Below are 23,604 nucleotides of genomic sequence, written 5' to 3' on the forward strand. Positions count from 1 at the left end.
ATGAGGAGGAACTTGATTTAAATCATATCAAAGACTATAAACCAAATAAAATAAAAACATCTGCTCTGAAGATAAGGATAGTGCTGACAGATTAACTTCCAATCCGCTGCGTTAAATTGATAAACAGATTTCGGATTTCAAAACATACTTTCGCTTTGTAGATACAAATTACATATTAGTAAATATATATCGGAAATTCTATTCGACATAATCTTTCTAATCTATCATAATCTAATAATGACGTTTCTGCCCCCCCCCTCTGCCACAGAGCAGCGTGAAATTGATAAACAGATTTCGGATTTCAAAACATACTTTCGCTTTGTAGTAAATATATATCGGAAATTCTATTTGACATAATCGAAAGTTCAAGCTTACTTTTATAAAATTGCTCTAACAGTCTGCAAAAAATAATAAGCCGGATCCAATTCGAAGATTAAGGAACAATGCAATCTGCAACATTAACTGAATTAGATAACTTTAGCTTAGCGTATAACTCCGTTACACATTAAACGCGAATGCGCACAAACATATTCGCAGCCGTAAGGGTCTTACGCGCTCTCGTAAACGCCTGTGCGCATGCGTGAACGCGACGCATGTGCAGAAAGTTTGTAGCTTTGAGGTCCGGATTATAGATCATTCCGGATTATGGGTGTCCGAATTAACGACTTTTGACTGTATTGATATAATACTTAATTTTTACAGTGCAGGAGTAGTTCCAGATGCCAAATCTCTGCAATTATCTGTTTTCGATTGAAAACATCAGATAATTGCATATATTTGGTATCGCGGTCTGCTTCTGCACAATAAACATTATATATATTATCATTTCATGGAATCATGACATGACATAAATAGGCTAAAGTACATAATGCACACTTGAAGAATGGTATCTTGTTAACAGAAAAATACCGAAAAAGTACATAACTAAGTCTTGAATATTTATAAAAGTTTTGAAATTAAGAAGTATAATTCACAAAGTTTATGTGATTTATACAAAAACTACACTGACATCAATAAAAAGTAATTTGATGATTCTATGGGAAAGCTTAAGTTATAAAACATTAACCGAGGTCTGGGGACAATCTGAATTTGCAGTATGAGAAATTGTGAGGAATATTATGTTAGGTATATTCATTTTATCTTTCTAAGTTTTCAGTTAGGTATATTCATTTTATCTTTCTAAGTTTTCAATCTTAACATATGCTATCTTAAAATTCTCAGAAATAAAATCCACCTACTTATCTCTTTTGAAAGAAAAAGAATAAAAATTACTTATGTCATGAGATTAAATAATTTTTACAAAATAATTCTGCACCAAACTTCAAATACTGCTTATATTCTTTTATTAGTACTTCATACGAGAAACATGAGACATTAGTCCTAAAAGAAGTAACTTATTTAACTTGTGACTGTAGCTTTTAATACATTCTTTGTAAGAAAAGTTCCAGGATAATTTGTTTTATTTGTTTGCAGTATCCAAAAGGAGCAAATTTTGTTTTTATGTTACCTGGTATGTATTCTTACTGGACATTACCTTGGCCATGTTTCCACTCAAACATACTAGGTGGCAGGGCTGTGCTTAGAAACACAACTGTTCGGATTGTTGTCTCATTTGTTAAGGCAACACAATAGATGCTGATTGTGAGCAGAGTGAACACCGACTTCTGCGTTAAGCTCGGGGAAAACTTCTAGTGAAACAAAGAGCATGATTAAGCAAGCATATGCAGGTGAGGCACTTTCAAGAAGTCATGTTTTCGAGTAAGACAAAAGGTTTCATGAAGGCAGAGATTCAGTGCGTGACAATCCCAGAGCTGGTCACCCATCTATAGTACCATACTGATGCAAACGTGGAGTGTGTAAGGCAGCTATTGCAGGAAGACCATCTTGTAACTGTTTGTATGATATCAGAAGAACTGAATTTGAATCATGATGAATTTCCATTTTCCTAAATCTTTGCATAAAATTTTCATAAGAAGATTTAGGAAAATGGAAACTTAGTGCAAGAATTGTCCCTTACTAACAGATGAACAAAAAGAGGAAAGATGAAGAATTTCTGCTAAACTATTGGATAGAGCCAGATGTCATCCTACATTTTGTCAAAGTTTATTGCAATTTTTTCTTGTTTCTGTGAGTGTAAAGGTGACTGAAAGGAAAGCTTCATCAAGATTAATGCAGGCATCCAACGAGCTGTGATAAATGAGCTTGCAAGCATCACAGTTGAAGATTTCCCTGTTTGCTTCCAAGACCTTCAGAAATGTTGGCAGTTAGTATAGATAGCCAAGGGGACTACTTTGATAGCAGCTAGGCTCATTAGTTGGAAAATGCAATTTTCTATTTTTTTACGACCTTTGTCCTGTAACTTTTCTGACAAAGGATGTATATGCAATATGAAGATTGCTTTTTTGTCTAATTTTAAATTTTACACTGGCACTTTTCTGTTCTAACGCAATAAAAATCCACATGCTGCTGAAGAGCAAAACTCTTTTTTAAACCGTTAAATATAATGTTATTCCAAGAAAACAATAATGGAGTATCGGTTTATTCGAAGTGTATGCAAGGAATATAAATACCATGAAGCACTGAAAAATGAATAAATGCCTATTTAATAAAATACAATGAAATTGGTTGAAAAAGTAGATCTTCATTAAATACTTTTAATATGCGGGCTCATTATGCATGGATGTGTTCACAAAGTGGAGAAATACTCTACCATCTTGATTACTAAATTTCTAAATTAAATAATATGTGTCTTACACCATGCTTAATTTTTTTAATTTAATTCAATTGATAATGTAGGTTAATGATGGAGGAACACAGGCTTCATGCAACCTCCAACCAACTAAATTAATAAAATTTACCAGCATTTAATACACGTTTCTGAATGAGTGTATTGTTTCCATATTTTTAACCACCTTAGAACTATTTTTAGGGCTTAAATATCAGTAACAACACAGTAAATTAACTTTAGTCAACTGGACTTCTTCACTTAAGTGCCTACAATGTTTTCATTAATGAGCAATATATTCAGTTTCAAGATTTAAAGCATAAATACTTTTTTCTGAAAAGTATACTTCAAGCTGCATTCTTATTTTCCTTGTATTAGCTTATTTTTGGTCTAGTGGTGTTTTAATCACAACAAAGATCATATGAAATCAGTGAACCTTAAATGAAAGTCTAAAAAATCTTGAAAAAAAATTTTATTCATAATTTTTTGGACATATGGTTAAACATTTTATGCATATATTGTATAACAAACTGTGTTAAGAAACAAACTAAATTGGCCTTTAAAAGATATAGAAGTTGGCTGCCACTGATGCAGACTCAAAGACAGCTAAATTCTTTAGTAGTCATGACCATTAACTACTTTTTCAACATACTCACATTAACCATTTATGGTTTTCCCTCTCCCTTCATTTCTTTTTTCGTGTGAACTTATTATTTTCTGTAAAATTGCTAATCATTGAATTGTATGCAGATGTAAAAATATAGTTTTGGAAACTTTAGAAGCATTTACCATATTTACTTAAAATAACCCACCTCCTTTTTTTCACTAAAGTTTTATAAAAAAATTTTGTAGGGTATTATAAATGGATATTTTGGTAAGTGAAACTGCAGAATGAGAGAAAAGAGTTTAATTATCAGGTTACACAGTATAATTACACTGTTCAAATATTACATAAATCACTCTAAAATTTAAATATTACATAAATCAAATTATTATATATAAGTGTCTAACAATTGTCAATTATAAAGGCTGTATTCAGCTGAGAGATTTTAATTTAGGCTTGCATCCACTATACCAATGTGCCAACAATGTTAAACAAACTTTGGCCCATAGTTAACAATATCATTATTTTAAAGAAACTCTGAAAGAAGTAATAATAAAGCTTGCATTATCTTTCTTCAAATTACTGAAAACTAAAATAACTATCCATGTATATTTTCATTTCTTGAAACATATCTTAAAAATACAAAGATGTGTCTTACATTCAAAGGGAATCATTTTTGTAATAAAATACATATTTCTTCTAACATTTATGATACCGAGAGTTTATTTATAAGGATACAAAGTCCACTGTTTCGTATATTTTAAACACCAATTAATTCATTAAATGAGTTTTGTACCAACAGATTATTCCACACAGTACTCAGCATCATACCTTGAAGCTGTGTCGCTTTTGGAAAAGTAATGATCTTTCACTATCATCTTTTTCTGACGCAGGGTAACGAGAGCAGGAATGTGTTGGTGTCCCTTTGTCAGACGAAGCTCTTGCACGCTGGAAATAATAAAATACAGTTTTTTGCTTCATACAGCCATATCAAATATTGGTTCTTGATTAATTTTGCTTCAAGTTCGGCAAGCAGACATGGAAAATAAGTTTTTACTCTCAAATATTTCAAGGCTTTTAAATTATAAAAAAAAATAATAATAATTTATATATAATTTAACAACATCAGTTATGATGTATTTCTTATTACCTCTCTGTTTTTAAAAATGCTACCCCAAAAAGCAAAACTACGATTATTAGCACAATGGGATTCTCCCTTTGTTTCCTATTGTTTCTAAATAATAGTCAAGACATTTTTACTATTAAAGAATAGTATTTGGGCAAATGTTGCTTTTTTAACTTGAAATTTCTAAAAAAGATGACTTGCAAAATTCACATATATTAATAAGATTTTATGAATAACAACATAAAAGGCCACATATCATTTTTCACAATCAACTAAATATTTGAGCCTGGTATTTTAACCAGTCTATAATTAGATTACTATTATGATGAAAAAAATAGGGTTATTACTTAATTAAAACTTAATATATTAAGGCAGTTTCAGCACAAACCAGCTGTTTTATTACTAACCCATTAAAAGCTTTCAACTTCTAACTTAGTTTTGTACAGTTTTTAGATCTGGTATCATTTTAAAGCATGCACATATATTTACAGAAGATAATAATACATTCGATAATATATTTTTAGGAAAAAATATATATATACTCTGAGATATGAATAAGCTTTGGCATTCTGTAGCAAAGAAACTAACTTTAAGATTGGGAAATGCATAACTTAAAAATATTTGTCCAGATATATGTGTAGTATATATGAAAAAATTCACGTTTTGTCATTTTTAAAGGGGAAAAAAAAATTAAGTTCTGTAAAAATTGTGAAATCTAACTTTTTGCACTTTCCTCTGGTCCCTATACTTATATAAAGGAAAATTTTTTTATAAGAAATAAAACACAAATGTTTTTGACTGATGTATGAAAAAAATCAGCTGAGATACTTGATATTAAAAATTTGGAATCATATTCAGGCATCATACACAAACAGAAGAGTTGTTTGCATTTATATATAAATAACATTTAGAAAAGTTTTTGATATTAAGATATCATGTGTGACAATCTTTTCTATACAGATTATTACAAAAATATTGATGAATATAATTTTTTTTTTTCCTTTCGAAATGGAGACCTTATTCACAAATGTTTTTATAGAACATGTGTGCTAGAAAACACTAGCAGGCTCGTATATTGACTCAACTTGTAATATTATTTGCATAAATCAAAAATGAAATACATTTATATTTTAATGAATGTTTTACATTTCCCAGATTATAATTCTAAGGTATAAAACTTCATAAAAATATTAATGACATAATTTTAGATTTTGTAAACTTATTAATTACATGTCAAAATTCTTTCATCATATCAAAATATAACAAAATTATAAATAAAGTAATAAATCACAGAAAATTAAAAGCACTTAAAGGTTAAAAAAAAACTTTATTTATTCTAATTTATTTATTGACTGACCCCTCAATCCAAATTCAAAATGATGTTAAATACCATAAATTCTGAAATTAAATTTTTATCATACAGAAGGTCAAACTTTTTGTGTTTTATTTTTGATGGCAAGTACAAGATTTTCCTAAATATAAATATAATGAATGGACAAGCAAAATGTTAAATGAAAGGACAAGCAAAACGTTAAATAATCTGTGTCATTTAAAACATTTTTGTAACTTGAAGTATGCGCCAGAAGGCCAAAACATCCATCTGACTAACAGTTGCAAAAATAAAGGTCAAGTAAGGACTTTCATAGACACATGTTCATTATACATTATAAGTAAACAATGTTTGGACACTGCGCCCCATTAACAGTAAGATACCAATTCTTTCCTTCAAATTTTCTAAAAATGGTTTTCTCCTTTTTTCAGTTATTGTATAACAGTGTTGTTAATGAACCGCTCGCAATCGCCATTCATTCCCTTAGCACATGTGCATGCTATGCCAGCTTTTTGATGCATGCGATTAGTAGTAGGCAAGTAGGCAGCTACCACTCGCCATCTATGAAGAGATGGTCATTTACTACCATGTCTTCTCCAGGATTCGAAACCAGGTCCTTCAGTACAACAGTAGGCTTTCCTAACCACTATACCATCTGGGGAAGGCTTATTAAATATGTAGTTTACTTTATTTTTCTGGAACAATGTAATCAACATCAAAAGTGGATAAGTTAGCAAACGCCATTGACTCCCTTAGGGCATGTGCACAACATGTCAGACTTTTGCTGTGCACAATATACTTCCATGTCAGCCAGCCAGTAAGCGAGAAGCACAACGTACTGTAAATTCAAATATTGCTCTGTTTTTAGTTTTCTGCTCTGTTTCTATCTATTTATCATCAAAAATAAATATTTGTTCTGCTACCACATGATGTCATCATTATTCTACATTTGCTATGGGCTCACATGAAACTTAACTGGGCAGTAAAACCATTATTGTTAAATTTTTCTAAGAAGCCATGCTGAGTTGAGTGAAATCAAAAATGACATGGAGTTTCAATTGAAAAGTTAGAAAACAAGGACAATTTGGGTATATGGAAAGTACAAGTTGAAGACATACTGATTAAATATGATCATTGGGATTATGTAGCCAGGAAAATTCCAAAAACAGAAACTGGTAATGAAGGAATTATCAAACGGATATTGGCTCCAATGAGAATCAAGTCAATAAATTGGATCTTCATAATTGCAACTTTTATTGATGATAAATCTCAACAGGTTCATTTTATTTTCTAAAATCTAAGGATGAAGTGAAACTAGCTTTTATAAATTTTAAAGCATCTAATAAAAATACACTGAATTCCAAGATCAAAATTCTCTGAATGAATAATGGGCTTGAATATTTCTGAAAAACCTTTTATACCTTCCTTAATGAATAAAATAATGTGTGGGAATAACACACAAAAAGATGACTTCCCACACCTTTGCACAAAATGGCATTACTGAAAAGTTACACCAGACTTTAGTTTCATGATGCAATGTCTATTATTGCAATCCAATCTGCCTTATAAATTCTGGACTGAAGTAGTTAATATGGCTGTCTACATTCGAAATTGCTGCCCCAACATGAAGTTTAAGAGACAACATAAAAGATGATGTTTGGCCAAGTCCAGCTGTCATTCATTTCCAAGCCTTTAGTCAAAAAGTATTTCCACTGAATAAAAAGCTCGGAATACAAAAATTTAATATTAGACCTACAAATTGTATTTTTATTGGCAATTCTGATATACCAAAAGCATACAGATTTTGAGATTCTGATGTATGTAAAATAATTAAACAGATATATAACAATGAATTTGAAAACTGTTCTATTTATGACTCAGAATTCAACAATTTTTGCCTTTCAATCTAGAGGAGAAAATGACAAACATTGTGTGTTGAGATGGATCGTCACCTCTACACGGTATGAAATCAATGTTTGTCTCACAATATGAAGAGGGAAATGAAAATGGTTTAGACAGTGAATCAGAGCTTCCCATTCTGATGAAAACGCAGCTTGGTCATCCAGAGAAAACAAAACCAGGTTTGTCTGGAAAGGCTTAAAAAGAATATCACTATAAATTGTAAATAAAAATGAACAAATCCAAAATGTCATCAAGGTAAACACTAATCCCATAGTGCAAAAAACATTATATGCTGAGCATTCACAGTGCAAGTAGCATTAGTCTATGTGCTGAAAATTGGCATAATGCAATGCTATCAGAATATACTTTTCTCATTAACTTTTGCATTGGTAAAGACCAAAATTTGTTTCACTCAAACAACTGAAATGCCCGTATATCTGTATTTTTGTTGCAATGGATTTCCTTCCCTTATGCCAATTAGAATGCTACAGCACTAATAATTAACATACTTTAAATAAATCTGCACACACTTTCATTACTGTGTGCAGTTCCCCCTTGGGACAGGATTGCAACTTCGGTCATCAATAACTACACAAAGGAGAAGGAAGATGCTTTCATATAACAGAACTACTTTTAGTCATTTCAAAAGAATAATTGGCACGTCATTTAACAACTCCCAAAAGCAATGAGCGATGCATTCACATGATGGGAGAAAGCACCAGGTAGAAAATGATTCAGGCATTCGGTCTGAATGGCCTGGCATTTTGGGCGACTTCGATGGGAAAAAGTTAAAGGAAAGGCTTGGGAGCTAGATAAAAGATCTAAAAATGAGAAAATTATTGGTAGTAAATGGGTACTTAAATTAAAATACTACAATCAAGAAAGCACTATTGAAAATATAAGCCTGGCTATTTGTTAAAGGATGCGTTCAAATCTCTGGTCTTGATTTCATTGAAAACTTATCCCTTGTAGCCAGATTAAATTCCATGTGAACTGCTTTAGCCTATGCTCTAGAACACAGTCTAAAAGTTTACCAATTAGATTTTCTAATGGCCTATGTAAATAGAAATTTAAATGAAATCTATATGGCAACTTCTGAAGTTGTCCGCAATGAAATGAGTTCAGATAAAATGTGTCTTACAGTATGGAATATGCTTGTCATAATGTACAGGAACTGAGTGATACTCAAAATTTATTATTATTTATTTTATTACAATAATCATACAACAGCAAAAAATAAAAATGTATAGAATAGCATAAATACATAGACTTATAAAAATATATTTAAAGCAATCTTATATGGTCTTACGCAGTCAGAAAGGCAATGGTACAAAAAGTTTGATGAAAAACTAAAATATATGAAATTTACATCTCTTAATTCAAATAGTTTTATTTATTATTTTTTATACTAAAAGGATATTTCGCAGTGAAGAAATCATAACTGCATACGTAGACAATCTTATTTTTTTACTGATTCTAAGCAAAACTTATGAAATAATTAACTATAGTTAAGCTTCTGCTTTTAAAACGAAAGACTTAAGAAAAGTTCTGAAGAGGCTGGGTTACAGCATGGAAAACTCAACAACAATATATTGTGATAATCAGTGAGCTCAGAAAATGATGAACTCTTCTGGTTTTCACTCCTGTACAAAGCATACAGATACTCATCATCACAAGAGAAATGGCTGCTGATATGTTAACCAAACCTCTGACTTCTGTTAAATATCAAAACTGTTGCAAAATTGTTAGACTGAATATTATTTATCGTGAGCACTGGCTACTCCTAAGGCAGAAGTGGTGGCCATTTTATTATGGAGACACCTAATAGGCAGCCACTATTGCCTACTATGAAGGGACAGACAATTACAACCATGCTTTCTCCGACATTTGAAATCAGATCCATTGGGACAACAGTAGGCTTCCCTAACCACTATACCATCCGGTAGCTTATTAAATATGTAGTTTATTTTATTTTTCTGAAACAATGCAATCAGCATCAAAAGTGGATAAGTTAGCAAACGTCGTTGATTCCCTTAGGGCATGTGAACAACACATCAGGTATTTGCTGTGCACAATATACTTCGGTGTCAGTCAGGCGGTAAGCGAGAAGTACAATGTGCTGTATATTCAAATAACTTTATTTAGTCTTCTGCTTTGCTTTTATGTATTCATTGTTCTAATAAATGTTTTTTTTTTTTTTTTTTTTTTTTTTTTTTTTGTAACTGCAAGATGTCACCATTATTCTACAAATACTCTACTAGAGTTCTTCCTCCCAATTATATAGTAAAAATTTTAATATTTACACAGCTCAACTTCAAGATGTTCACAGAGTAAGAAATCTGGAGATTTTAGCTGAAAAATAATCAAATAAAAATTCTAAATAATCAATTGGATATTTTCAAGTAATTTATACACAATTTTATAAATTTTCTTATAAACAAAAAAAAGCTTTCAATTTCACCTCTTCTGAGCTGCTTCTTTTTTGTTTTAAGGCAAGGTTTTTCCATCGTTCCATTTCGGCCTCTTCTTTTTTCTTTTCTCGAATTTCTTTCTCCTTATCCCACCTCCTCTGTGCTCTCGCTCTTCTTTCTTCTTCCTCCTCCAATTTTTCATATTTCTGCAGAATCATCTCAAGAATTTTCATATCCTATAAGTTTTTAGCCATTTACTTTTATCTAGTTTAAGAAAATTAATTATTAACTCTAATTTAATTAAATACCACTTAAATTAGCTTAGCATTTAAATAACATCTAATTCTTATTTTTTAGCAAAATAGTGCTTTATTACAAATAATAAAAATATGCAATTTTTGTTACATATAGGAATCTACATATCATATCATATATGGAACCGAGTGATACTCAAATTATTTGAATTTATTAGTATTTATTTTATTACAATCATACAACAACAGAAAATAAAAATTTACAGAATAGCACAAATACATAGACTTAAAAATATAACTATCTATAAACTATTATAAATGTCTAATATTTAGATAAAAAAAAGTTTAAAAGTTATTTCAGTTACTTAAACTTTACAATTTTAAAGAGTCAATTATTATTTTAAGATGAAGGAAACACCAAGTCATAAAAATGAATGTATGTGAGAAATGTTTAAGTAAAACTGTTATGCATGGAAGTTTTAGTAAGAAATCCAATTGCAAAGGAAATCAGCTACATAGGATTTTCATGGTTTCTTCCAGTGATGTTATATGAGCCAGATTTCCATGTAAAATCTTAATGTTACTTCACAGTTAATCAATCGTGCAATTTGCATTAAGTAAACATATTTCTTTATTTGAGATCCTAACAGCAAGCAATGCATTTACTATTTAGACTACTAGTACTCATTTACTAATCTTGCTTTAACATAGTCTCAAAACGGGATGTTGCATTGAATCACTATAAAAGTCCAAATTGCTTTTCAAATTGTTGCCATTAAATATTATCACTCTGTATTATATTTAAAGAAATTAAATAATGAAGTTCTTGAATGAATGTATGCATGTTTTTTGCTTTGTAAAAAAAACAATGGTACCTAGGGCCATCAAATTTTGAATAATGTAGTCCTTTTACTGGAATACAGACACCCGGAAGCCCGAATTTTGAACTTGTTTTATTGTATATTTTATATTTTGTAAAATTTAATGAATTTTTTAATAAGAAACACGATGACTTTAAAGTGAGCAATGGCAACACTGTACAGGGAAAAACATTTTTATCTTCAGCATGCAAGACTGTCTATTGGAAATTCTAAAGATATGCTGGCTTTAAATATTTTATTTGTATTTCAAATTTTGTGAACCTTTAACGAATTTTTGTTTAACAAACTCAATGATTTCAAGATGAGCAATGGCAAAAGTGTATGGAAAGAGCAATTTTATCTCCAACACATGAGGCTGTCTATCAGAAATTCTAAAGGTAGGCTGTTTTTAAATATTTTAATCCCAAAGGAACATTAGACCAAATGCTCTCGAAATGTGTATGTAAATAAAAAAAGAGAAAACGCCTGCATAATATACAATCTGAAAGATTTCAGAATTTCTTTTAATTTATTTTATATTACTTGGAAGTAATCATGTGTATTACACAGATTGTGCCGGTATTAAGACATATTCTTGATTACTATGAAAATAACCTTAACTGGCAAATTTATTTACATCAATTGATATTAGGGTATAGATTTTCATAAATGAAACACTAAATGCTCCACAGTTATTTCAATCTGGATACAAGAGAAATAGACACAGTTCAAGTGCCTTTTTTCCATAGCAAAGTATATACAAACCTTAGATTCTGAAATATGCTCCCCTCCCCTCCCCTCCTTGAAAGAGGCACAAATATTAATGAAATTAAGCTTTATTAGGCCTTGAAATTTTTCCTTGTATGTCAGAAATAAGCTTTTCTTCTGAAATTTATAACAGACCATTTTAGTCTAACAGCTCTTTTAACTATGATTCCTTTTTATCAGTTGTTTTTATTTGAAAATAGTATTCTATAAGTTAGGAATATTTGCAGATATGGCCATTGTTGCCAGAAATTCTCAGTTAAAATAGCAACAGGTGAACTGAAAAGTTGCAAGAAGTAGCACATAATGTCGATGATTATGTAATTTTTGTGGCGTCATAGGTTCACAAGATCACTTGACCTCTGATATCATCATAAATTCACGAGCTTTGATGTCTCTACCATGTCAGTCTCCAAGGGTTCTGTACGTTATGAATTGTTATTCAATTCTTGGTCATAATATTACATATAAGATTTGGCAAAAGTCTTAAAACCTGATTGCTAATTTTCCATTATTCCAATAATTGTGTGTTCTTTTACTTCTCAGTTAATTTAGGTTATTCAGCTCATTTATTCCCATCTGTAGTTATGTGCTATCTCGAGTTAGTGGTTTATTTCTTTAGACATTTTTTCTTGCTTTAATTTTTAATGGTTTTAAGTTAATATTCCATTCTAATTATAGAATTTATTTCAGTACGTCAGATTCTGAATGCTAAGAAAAAGCTACCTTCTTTGATTGTATTTTACTTAGAAATCTGTTACTTTGTTTTTGAGTCTTCAGCTATATTACAGTCAGGAAAATGAAATTCTGATATATGGTGTGCAAACAAAGAGATTTGACAACAACAAAGAGCAAACTGACTTGAAAACCAAACACATAGAACAACAAAATCACCAATATTAAGGTGTACAACTTTGTTATTCATCATAGTCGTTCATTTTGGCAACAGTTTTCCTTGTCTTACTATCATTTTTATGTAATCAGCCCATCTATCAATAATACAATACAATCTGTGATCCATGAGTTCAAGGAAAACTTTTTAAATAGCCCTCTACAGGAAAGTAAGGCAGCTTAAATATAAATTTTACATTTAAAAAAAAAATTTTTTTTTAAGTTGTATAGGTAACAAAATCTGAAATTATTAGCACACAATACAGAAAATAACTAATGTATATACTTAGTAAATAAGTAAAACTGATCCTTAGAACATTATATTAAATTTTTTATACAGAATCTTAAAAGAATGATGACTTGGAATTTCGTATATACGAGATAGTTATTTCAATTCTGAGAACAGACATTCATGTCATAGCTTCTAAAATTTTGACTCTGTTTTGTTTACAAAGTATATATTAATTATTGTAAAAATTTTCCATTTCAAAATTATTTAAGAAGTATTTTAAATAAAAATATATTATAAAATAAATCCAGGGGAATGCACTCTAAACCCTTCAGGGGCCACTCTAAAGCACTTGTGAAGAGCATGGAAGGTAGTATTCCCAAAGTGCCAGAACTACCCAATGTCCAGAGGTATAATCAGATTCCCATTTCCAGGGGTTATTGGAGGCTCGGTCCTCTAGATTAGAGGTTGAGCAAATGGCTGACGACTTCAATTTGTAAAAAAAATCTTGTTGCGAATTCTAAAAAGAAAATTTTGGGCCGTCTTACAGGAAACGACTTGGAAAGGATTTAAGGGCTATGCGGTTTGGTACATGGAACATTCACACTTTATTTTGTAGTAACGGACAATTATTGATTGAGCAGTTTGCTTCACATATTCACCACATAGGAAATAAGATACTTTAGAAAGGAAATAATTGAAAGAAAAGCCATTTCAAGTTTCAAATAAAACGTATAATAGCTTTGATAAGAGGAAACATATTTTTTATACTGGATTTGTGGTGAACAATACAATTGATTCTGTGGCAAGATCTTCCCGAATTTATAAGATTCAAATAAGGAGCAAATTCCTTAACAATATAGCTCAATAAATGTACATTTTGCACACAAAAAAGCCCTATATTTTCCGCTCTACTAGGCCGATTGACGAAATTCAACTTGCATTTTTGAAGTCTCAAAACTGCGACTTATGATATATATTAGATTTATATACAGCGTTGCTCTAACTTAGGTATTTTGACATAAAATCGGTCTTTTTCTGAAATGGCATACTGACTTTTTTTCCCCTATTTTGGTTCTACAACTCATTATGCTAAAATGCTTATTTAGCGAAATTCTTAATTTATAGCAACCTATTTTCCTTTCTCTTTTTTCACTATGCACAAGTGGGGAAAAAAAGGTGCAACTTGCATTCTTTCAAATAATTTTAACGAAGTAAATAAAGAACATTTGGCATTATTATCGCTTATAACAAATTTCAAAACACGCCAATATATAAATTCACATATATCTTATGAAATTTTGAACAAAAAGCTCTAATTTTTTGCAGGTAGGCTTAGAAATACATAAGATGGTGGCAAAAATTTTATAGGTTACAAATAAAATAGGTTAAAATGAAAAAATAGGTTGTACAGTCCAGGTGGGTTAACTTCTATCTGTATACTGGAGTAGCAGGAAACTACACAGGAGAAGTACACGTACCCTTTATTAACTCTTTAAAATTTACAATGTGTCAACTCGACGCTAACAAATTTCGCCTCTACTTGGGAGGTAACTGAAAGCCAGATAATTGAAACTAGAAGTTGAAATATTAACAAGTGACAGAACTAGTCTATTGGGCTCAGCGAGATCCCGTAACTTCAACCCCCTCTTAAGCTACTGGCAGCAAATCAATGCAATTAAGCCACTTGAACCAGCAATAATCAAACGTACCTATGGCAGAGACGGCAGCTAGAGCCTAACTCTTTCTCCTACCGAAACTCTGTTCTTAACTACTTCCTTCAAAATAGAAAATTTGCATTCGTTCACACAGGCTACAACATTTAACTATTCTGCCACTGGCAATTAGGGGAATGAAGGCTTATAGGAAAGTTTCAAATAAAACTTTAAATATTAGTTAAAATAAATATAAATCCCTACAAGGTTATAAATGAATTTTTTTGAAAAAATTATAAAAATTATTCAAAAATACAAGTTTAAAAAAAATCAGGAAATAGCTGCTAATTTTATTTGAATTGAACCTAAATTTTGAATTGTGAAAGAAGGAATCAAGCAAGTTTAATAAAAAAAAAAAAGATATTAATAAATATATAACAAATTCAATTAACACTGTGGAGCTAAAATAAAATTTTGAGAACTAATTTTTTAAAAAGTATTCATGGGATTTTTACAAAACTTGGCACGATGTCATAATTTGAGTCAAAGAACTGAAATATGGGAAAAAAATAAGTAGGTCATTTCAGAAAACTCCGATTTTGTGTCACAACAATTCTATATACAAATGTTAGAATAATTCCATATACAAATCTAATACCGGGTGGCCATAATTAAACTGACAGTGCTCACAGTGTTCTGTAGCGCGATCTATTTGCGAGAATGACGCCACATTTTGTAGGAAGATTAAATAAGACAGGGGACGAAGGATTCCGTGAAAAAACAAATTAGTTCCAAAAGTCACCGCTAGGGGAATATTTGGTGTTATGTAATAGAAAATAGAGTGTTAACAAATGCAAATCAATACGGAATAAAATTACCTTTTATTATGCACATTTTCTGATTTAGTTTGTGCAATATGGCAACACTTTTAAAAAAGAGTAAAATCTACATTAACACCAATAAAGTCTTGTGATCTGCAATATTACGTATGCTGAGCAGAAGAAGAAGTTCTTTATTCAAATTTCACGTTACATCCATTCGCACAGTGCCAGCTACTTGGGTTTTAAAGGCAATGTGTTACGTTTCGAATCAATGTGATTGAAAGTTTATGTGCAATGTCTCCTTCTTTAGTCGAGCATGGTTTACTGGTCAAATTCTTTTACCTCGACCAGTGCAACGCATCAGCCGCTCTTCGTGCTTTTAGAATGTACAAAAAAAAAATGTGTAAAGGTAACGGTCCTGTGTCAGTTAATGGGCTAAAAGCAATGGTTGCGACGTTTGAGAAAACAGGTTCTCTGAAGGTTCAATCAAGCATAGGACGAAAACCTGTACCACAGGATACAATCGAAGCAGTTGCCACGGTGATTGTCGACAGAGGACCAGACAATATTGCTGACACTTCTAGCGATCATGGAGTAGCTCAATATGAACATGCCTTACAGTACAGTATGGAAAATCTTACGAAAGATTATCAACTTCTATCCGTACAAGATCAGCCATGTACAGGAGTTACTGTACCCTGACCATGATAAGCAATTGACTTTTGCTCTCACCTTTCTTGCTAAAATGGAGGTGGATACTTGGCCTTGGAAAATCTTATGGGGAGACGAGGCCCACTTTTACCTGAATAGAACTGTGAATACCCAGAACTGCCAAATTTGGGATGACAAACCACCACATGCAGTCACAGCAATTCCCTTACATTCACCAAAGGTAACTGTTTGACGTGGGTTAACAGTGGAATTTATCGTAGGTGCATTCTTCTATGAGAACATTACCCCGACAGGACCGGAAACCTGTTCTGTTACCGGAGAGAAATATCGCCACATGTTGAACAGCTTTGTCATTCTGGTACTTCAGCAAAGACAATGCCTGGGGGAAATCATTTTCATGCAAGATGGAGCCCCTCCACACATTGCTGTACGGGTGAAACAGATGCTATGACAGAAATTCACAACAAAAAGAGTCATTAGCCGCTACTTTCCAATTGCATGGCCACCTCGGTCGCCTGATCTTACCCCATGCAACTTCTGGCTATGGGGTTACCTTAAGTCCAAGGTCTATCAAGGAGTGGTCCAGGACCTGGCTACGTTGAAGGATAACATATCACGGACTGTACGGGAGATTCTTGCAGACATGTTACTTTCTGCTGTTGTGCATACTGTGCATACATTTTCTACACAGAACCACAATGGTCCACAACAACGGCAGCCACATTGAACCTCATTTGAATGCAAAATAAAAGGTAATTTCCATATTGATTTACATTTGTTAACACTCTATTTTCTATTACACAGTGCCAAATATTCCTCTAGCGGTGACGTTTGCAACTAATTTGTTTTTGCGCGAAATCCTTCGTCCCCCATCTTGTTTAATCTTCCTACAAGTGCAACATATCCTAAGATTCCTGACATTGAAATTTAATTCATTCATGTCATTTGTTTGTTGTTCATGTCTCTAAAGCGCAACTTAGGATATGTTGCACTTTTGAGACATGAAAAATGCAAGTTAAATTTCGTTAATCGGCCCAGTAAAACGGAAGATACAGAACAGTCCCCCCTCCCTTTTATTTTTCCCTCGTAAAGTGTACATACGCTCACACATAATGAAGATCAAGGTTTAAAAAAAAAAAGAAAAGAAAGAACAGTTATATGAGAAACTACGAGCAGTTTACAGAACTTTTCCCATGCATGACATTAAGATCATAATGGTCAACATGAATGCCAAAATTTGTTAAGAATTTGAATTCAGACAAACTTTTGAAAAGACTAGTCTAATTGAGGACTTGATGAAAATGAACAAAAATTTATCTACTTTGTTACTGAACAATTATATGACAATACCTAGTACATTTTTCTACCATAAAAAAATATACAAACATACTTGGCGATAACCTAATGGGGAGACACAGAAACAACACTGACCATATACTTATTGATTCTAGACATGGATCAGATATTAGCGATTAAAGAACTTATCATGGCGCTGATTTTATTTCCGGTCACCTTCTCATAATGGCCAAAATCAGTGCAAAACTGTCTAATGCCCAAAAGATACAAGAAGTAAAATAAAAATGCTACAATTATAAATGGTTAAAGTACCAAGATACTAAAATGATACTCCTGTTAAATTTTACCTCAGTGACAAATTTGATTTGGCTCATGTTGAATCTGTTGAGAGTCTGGAGGATAAATGGGCTTATACTTAAGAATATTTTCCATAATACAAGAAATTGTATTTTTAATGAAAGTGAAATTATCATATGTAAAGATTGGTTTGATATAGAATGTGAGCATGTTACAAAAAAAAATAATAATTAATAAAATGTTATCATAAAATGCTAAAAAAATTTTCAAGAAATTAAGTTGATGTTTTTAGGGAGGCAAGAAGGCAGGAAAACAGAATGCATGAGAAGAAAATGAGAATTTATCACAAAGACTTAATTAAAATTGCGGAACATATTAGGGGTTCTAATGAGAGTGGAGCTTTCTTTCATGAAAACAATCTTGGGTGTCAACATTTCAAACCACATATAACAGCATGTGCAAATAAAGAGAGATTAATTTTAAATGATAGGAATGAGCTACTTAATAGGCTGCCCAGGCAATACAGTTATTAGGGAAGTCGACTGCGATACCAAAGGCCCTGGGTTCAAATTCCAGAGCAGGCATGGTGTTTAGCTAACCGTCCCTTCATAGGAGGCAACAGTGGCTGCCTATTAGATGCCTCTACAATAAAACGGCCATTGTCGAACAGGCAAGTACCTGCCATAAAAAAAAGGATCTCAATCAGTGGAATGAATATTTCTCAATATTACTCAATAATGATAACTCAAGTCATGAAGAGTTTCACTATAGCAATGGCAGCAAGGAAGATATCATTCCACCATCTTTGATGGAAATGAATGTAGCTATACATAAACTGAAAAACTAAAAACTTTCAGGCCCTGATTCAATATAATCTGAATTCATTAAGAATGCTGAACCAGAAGACTTAGTATCTGTATTGTTCATAAAAAGATGGATATCTTGGAATGCTCAAATTATCGAAGTATTAGTTTACTCTGCATATTTTATAAACGATTTTATAATATCCCTTATTGCAGATTAGTTGTTTATGCTAAGGTGACCAAATTTTGAAGTTCAAAATGAGAGACACTATATGTATAACTTATTTATTTATTTTACAAATAAATTATTTTATTATTATTGTTATTGCAGTGGAGGTGATATGCAGGTCAATATATATATACAGTCAAAAGTCTTTAATCCAGACTCGTTGGGACTTCGGCGATTCCGGATTATCGGTTTTCTGGATTATAGATCATCAGTTTAAATCTGGTAAGATGGCATGCAGAAATTATAAAATTAAAAATATAAAACCATAATTTATGAAATAAAGAGCAATTATGAGCTAAAGGGTATCAAAATTTACAAAAAAAAAGCTTAATATTTATTTGGTTACTTTATTAAACATTTCTTTCAACGCGTGCATGCGTAAAGCTTACATTACGCATAGTCAAAATTAGAAAATTGCAACCAGAAAACTATTTGATGGGTATTCATGATATTTATAATGATGAGAAATTTGATTTAAATCATATCACAGACCGGAGTACATCGAGATGAAATACTACATTTAGTAAGGAATTATAAGCCGAATAAAATAAAAACATCTGCCCTGAAGATAAGGATAGTGCTGACAGATCAACTTCCAGTTCATTGTGCGCTGCGTCGGTTCTTCCCCCCCCCCCCCGGCAGAGCAGCGTGAAATTGATAAGCATATTTCGGAATGGTTAGAGAATCAAAAGATATGCCTTTATCCATTTTTTGCAGCAATTCCACTTTTTCTTTGATGGACATCGAAACATGCTTTTGCTTTGTAGATCCTTTGGTAGCTCCAGAACCGGAAATTCTTTTTTGGCATAATCAAAAGTTCAAGCCTACTTTTATAAAATTGCTCTAACAGTCAGCAAAAAATAGTACGCCGGATCTAATTAGAAGATAATGGAACAACGCAATCTGCAACATTTACTGAAATATATAATTAGATAATTTTAGCTTAGCTTATACCATCTGTTATACATTAAACGCACATGCGTAAACATATTATGCGCATGTGTTAATGCATTATGCGTTGACGCATGCGCAGAAAGTTTGTAGCTTTGAAGTCCGGATTATGGACGTCTGGATTAAAGACTTTTGACTGTATAACAATTTACTTTTGAAAAAAAAAAAAAAAAAAAAAAATCAGAGAATTGCATAAGTTTGACATTATACATAATTTGATGCTGTGCACTTATCAATAAATAAAGTTAACAGCTGTAGTAAATGAGATACGGCTACCTTCAAATTTGATTTTTGTCCTGCACTTTAAGATTTTGCTGGCAATTTTTCATATTGCACTTCCATAAAGTTTGGTTGTTTAAGAAGTACCATACATAGAATACAAATTTTTCTATTGTTGGACAAAATGGCATATTTATGCAGAAATGCAAGGCTTTCTTTTCCATCAGTCAACAAATTCTATAGTCCTAATATGATTCATTACAAGAAAAACAAATATATTGAATTCAAAAGAAACACTAATAAAAAAACAATAGTTAATTTTCAGAAGAACAAATCAATGTATATTTAAATATACAGGTGCTATGTGCATTCCTGGTTTGCAACAAATACTTTTTTACACTGTAGGTTCTCAGTGACATATTATGCTGTCTCACAAATGCTTTTTCGAAATTCTTTAGTGGGGAGTATGGATAATCAGAAAATACCAAAATATTTAATCTTGCACGATACTGATAAGTAAAATAATGCTTTTCCTAGTGAAGCTTAGCAGAATATTTGGTAATTCAAGAAAATATTACATTAAATTTCACAGAATGTGTAATTTTATAGTTTCTGTATCATATGCTAAACCCCTTCAAAATAGGTTTATCATATATGCATCAATAATTAATCCTCTTGTGCAATGGCATGCTGCTTAGGACAGCTCACTTTGGAGATGCTATGCTGTTGCAACAGTACTATCTCACAGGACACAGTGTTCTGCATCACAAAACATAGCTTTAAAAAAAATTCATTAAAAATACTTTTTATCAATTAATTGCTTTGATTTTTTCTGTAATCATAACTAACAATAATATAATCAAACACAGAATATCCAAACATTCTGAAAAACTTTTAATTAAAATCCAAATGCAAAATAAATTATTTAACTCCTCTTGAATAAACGTTGTACAAAACTTACCTAAATCTATATCTAAACGTATATGAAAAAATACAATGTATGATCAAATATAAAATTACAGCATACATGATTCAGGAAAGACACAATGCCGCTCAAGCCTTTTTAAATATTTCCATTAGATTAATTATCCTATGAATCACTTCATTATTTTAGGCATATCTACAGGAGTAAACTTTGCTGATTTTGGAGAAAAGATATTTTTCAATTATCTTTTGTTCATAAAACTTTTTGGTTTCTTTGACTATTATGTTCATTAGGTCATCATTTAAAAAATATAGAAAAAATCAATTTTATTCACATAACTCGTACAGTCAAAAGTCTTTAATCCGGAATGATCTATAATCCGGACCTCAAAGCTACAAAATTTTTGCACATGCGTAAACGCATTACGCATTAATGCATGTGCATAATACCTGTACGCATGTGCATACGCGTTTATGCATGCATGTAATATGTTTACGCATGCACGTTTAATCTATAATGGACGGTATAAACTAAGCTAAAATTATCTAATTATCTATTTCAGTTAATGTTGCAGAATGCATTGCTCCTTAATGTTCTAATTGGATCCTGCTTGTTATTTTTTGCAGACTGTTAGAGCAATTTTATCAAAATAAGCTCGAACTTTCGATTATGTCAAAAAAAAATTTCCGATTCTGAAGCTGCCAAAGGATCTACAAAGCAAAAGCATGTTTCGATGTCCTTCAAACAAAAAGTGGAATTGCTGCAAAAAACGGATAAAGGCATATGCTTTGTTTCTCTAACCATTCCGAAATCTGTTTATAAATTTCATTTTGCTCTGCGGGGGGGGGGGGGGCGTGTCACAGCTCGCAATGAACTGGAAGTTGATCTGTCAGCACTATCCTTATCTTCAGGGCAGATGTTTTTATTTTATTCGGCTTAGAGTTCCTTACTAAATGTAGCATTTTATCTCGATGTACTCCGTCTTTGATATGATTTAAATCAAATTCCTCATCATTATAAATATCACGAATACACATCAAATAGCGTTCTGGTTGCAATTTTTCAATTTCGTCTATGAGTAATGTATGCTTTACGCATGCGCATGTTGAAAGAAATGTTTAATAAACTAACAAATAAATATTAAGCTTTTTTTTGTAAATTTTGATATCCTTTAGATCATAATTGCTCTTTATTTCATAAATTATGGTTTCATATTTTTAATTTTATAATTTCTGCATGCCATCTTATCAGATTTAAATTGATGATCTATAATCCGGAAAAACCGATAATCCGTAATTGCTGAAGTCCCGATGAGTCCGAATTAAAAATTTTTTACTGTAATTAATTTTATTCCTACAATCCCTGTAAAGGCATACAGCATCTGTGACTGAACTGAAAGAAAGTAGGCTTGCAATTCAGTCTGACAAAATTTCGGTACCCAAACGGCTAATTTGACTTAAATCTAGACGACTTCACTCTTAAGACTAGTCACACATGTGCTCATTTACAATTCGAGTATACGCTTCTTTTGTTAAAACCTTCTTTCTCTTATACATCACAACCTTAGTTTTAATGAGTACAAAAAAATTAAGTCTACTATCTACTGAAGATGCAAACTGAATACATATGGAAATTACTAAAACCATAATCTACTCCCAATTTCCATATAGGGAAAAAAACAAAACAACCAAAAAAAAAAAATTCAAACATCAGAAATTGCTCATTGTTTATATCAGATGAAGCCACTGCTGCACATCAGCTGTGTTTTGTTTACTTTATATCCCATTCTTACACTTGAACGAATCACCAGAATCAGAAAGTACTTCACACACACAAGGTTAACAACACATACGATTACATAAACTAACTGTAGCTGACACAAAGTCCATCTACTGATTTAAAAAAATTCTACAAGAGCATACATATTTGAAAATGGATATATGACACACCCATCTGGTAGATCAATGCAAGTGGCAATACACTACTGAATCACCTGGCTGCTGTTCACATTTACATCTGAAGCATATATGATACAACTGTCTCCAAAGGGTTTTCAGTTCAGCAGCATGCTGTCATTAAATGATTAATAAATATGTTTTGATATAAAATTAGCAAAGTAACAATCTTGTGTTTTGCATAGATTTTAGCCAAGTCTCAAGGTGCTGATAATTTATAACATAGTTATGAATATTTTCAGAATCATAATAAGATTTGATGTAATTTTAAAAAATTACCTTTGGTGGTAATCTCATTTTGGCTTTTGGAAATGTTTGCAATTTGGCACATACAACAGGTGAAGTAATACGAACAAATAAATTACGAGACCCTTGATAATAAGGGGAAGCAGGTGTTGACCAGCTGATAGGCCTCTGTCCACTTCGATGAAGATTCTTTACAGAGGAGCTCCTTGAATGCTGAAGATGAGCACTACGGCCTTCTCCTTCAGATGTGGATAATAAATCATCACTAGACTTTCGTCTTGGTGCATTACGAAATGACTGAGAAATAGTCCGATGACTCTGCAAATCTAATATTTGAGATTTTTAATGCTAAAATGAATCTAATTATTTTCAACCTTAAATATTTAACTAGATCATATACAATAATAATGCACATGCATTCATTATACATGTGGTAAA

The 23,604-nt window shown here is 31.7% G+C and overlaps 1 protein-coding gene across 4 annotated transcripts in view; it reads right to left on the bottom strand.

The window, feature by feature from the left end:
- The window catches only part of LOC118182393 (uncharacterized), a 130,508-nt gene that overhangs the window by 53,934 nt on the left and 52,970 nt on the right, over positions 1-23,604 (bottom strand). For 3 of the 4 annotated variants that reach the window (XR_004757054.2, XM_035351735.2, XM_035351736.2), the window contains exons 5-7: positions 23,200-23,492; positions 10,149-10,334; positions 4,161-4,277 (exon numbers count right to left, since the gene is read on the bottom strand). Coding sequence is in view for 3 of the 4 variants with exons in the window: in XM_035351735.2 (XP_035207626.1) it covers positions 4,161-4,277; positions 10,149-10,334; positions 23,200-23,492 (596 nt within the window). In the remaining variant the exon portion in view is untranslated. The remainder of the gene's footprint in view (positions 1-4,160; positions 4,278-10,148; positions 10,335-23,199; positions 23,493-23,604) is intronic. The other variant, XM_035351737.2, reaches the window with a different exon arrangement.

This window comes from Stegodyphus dumicola, chromosome 6 (genome assembly GCF_044657685.1).
Source record: "Stegodyphus dumicola isolate Sdum_Otavi_A_Nest chromosome 6, ASM4465768v1".
Classification (NCBI taxonomy): Eukaryota; Metazoa; Arthropoda; class Arachnida; order Araneae; family Eresidae; genus Stegodyphus; species Stegodyphus dumicola.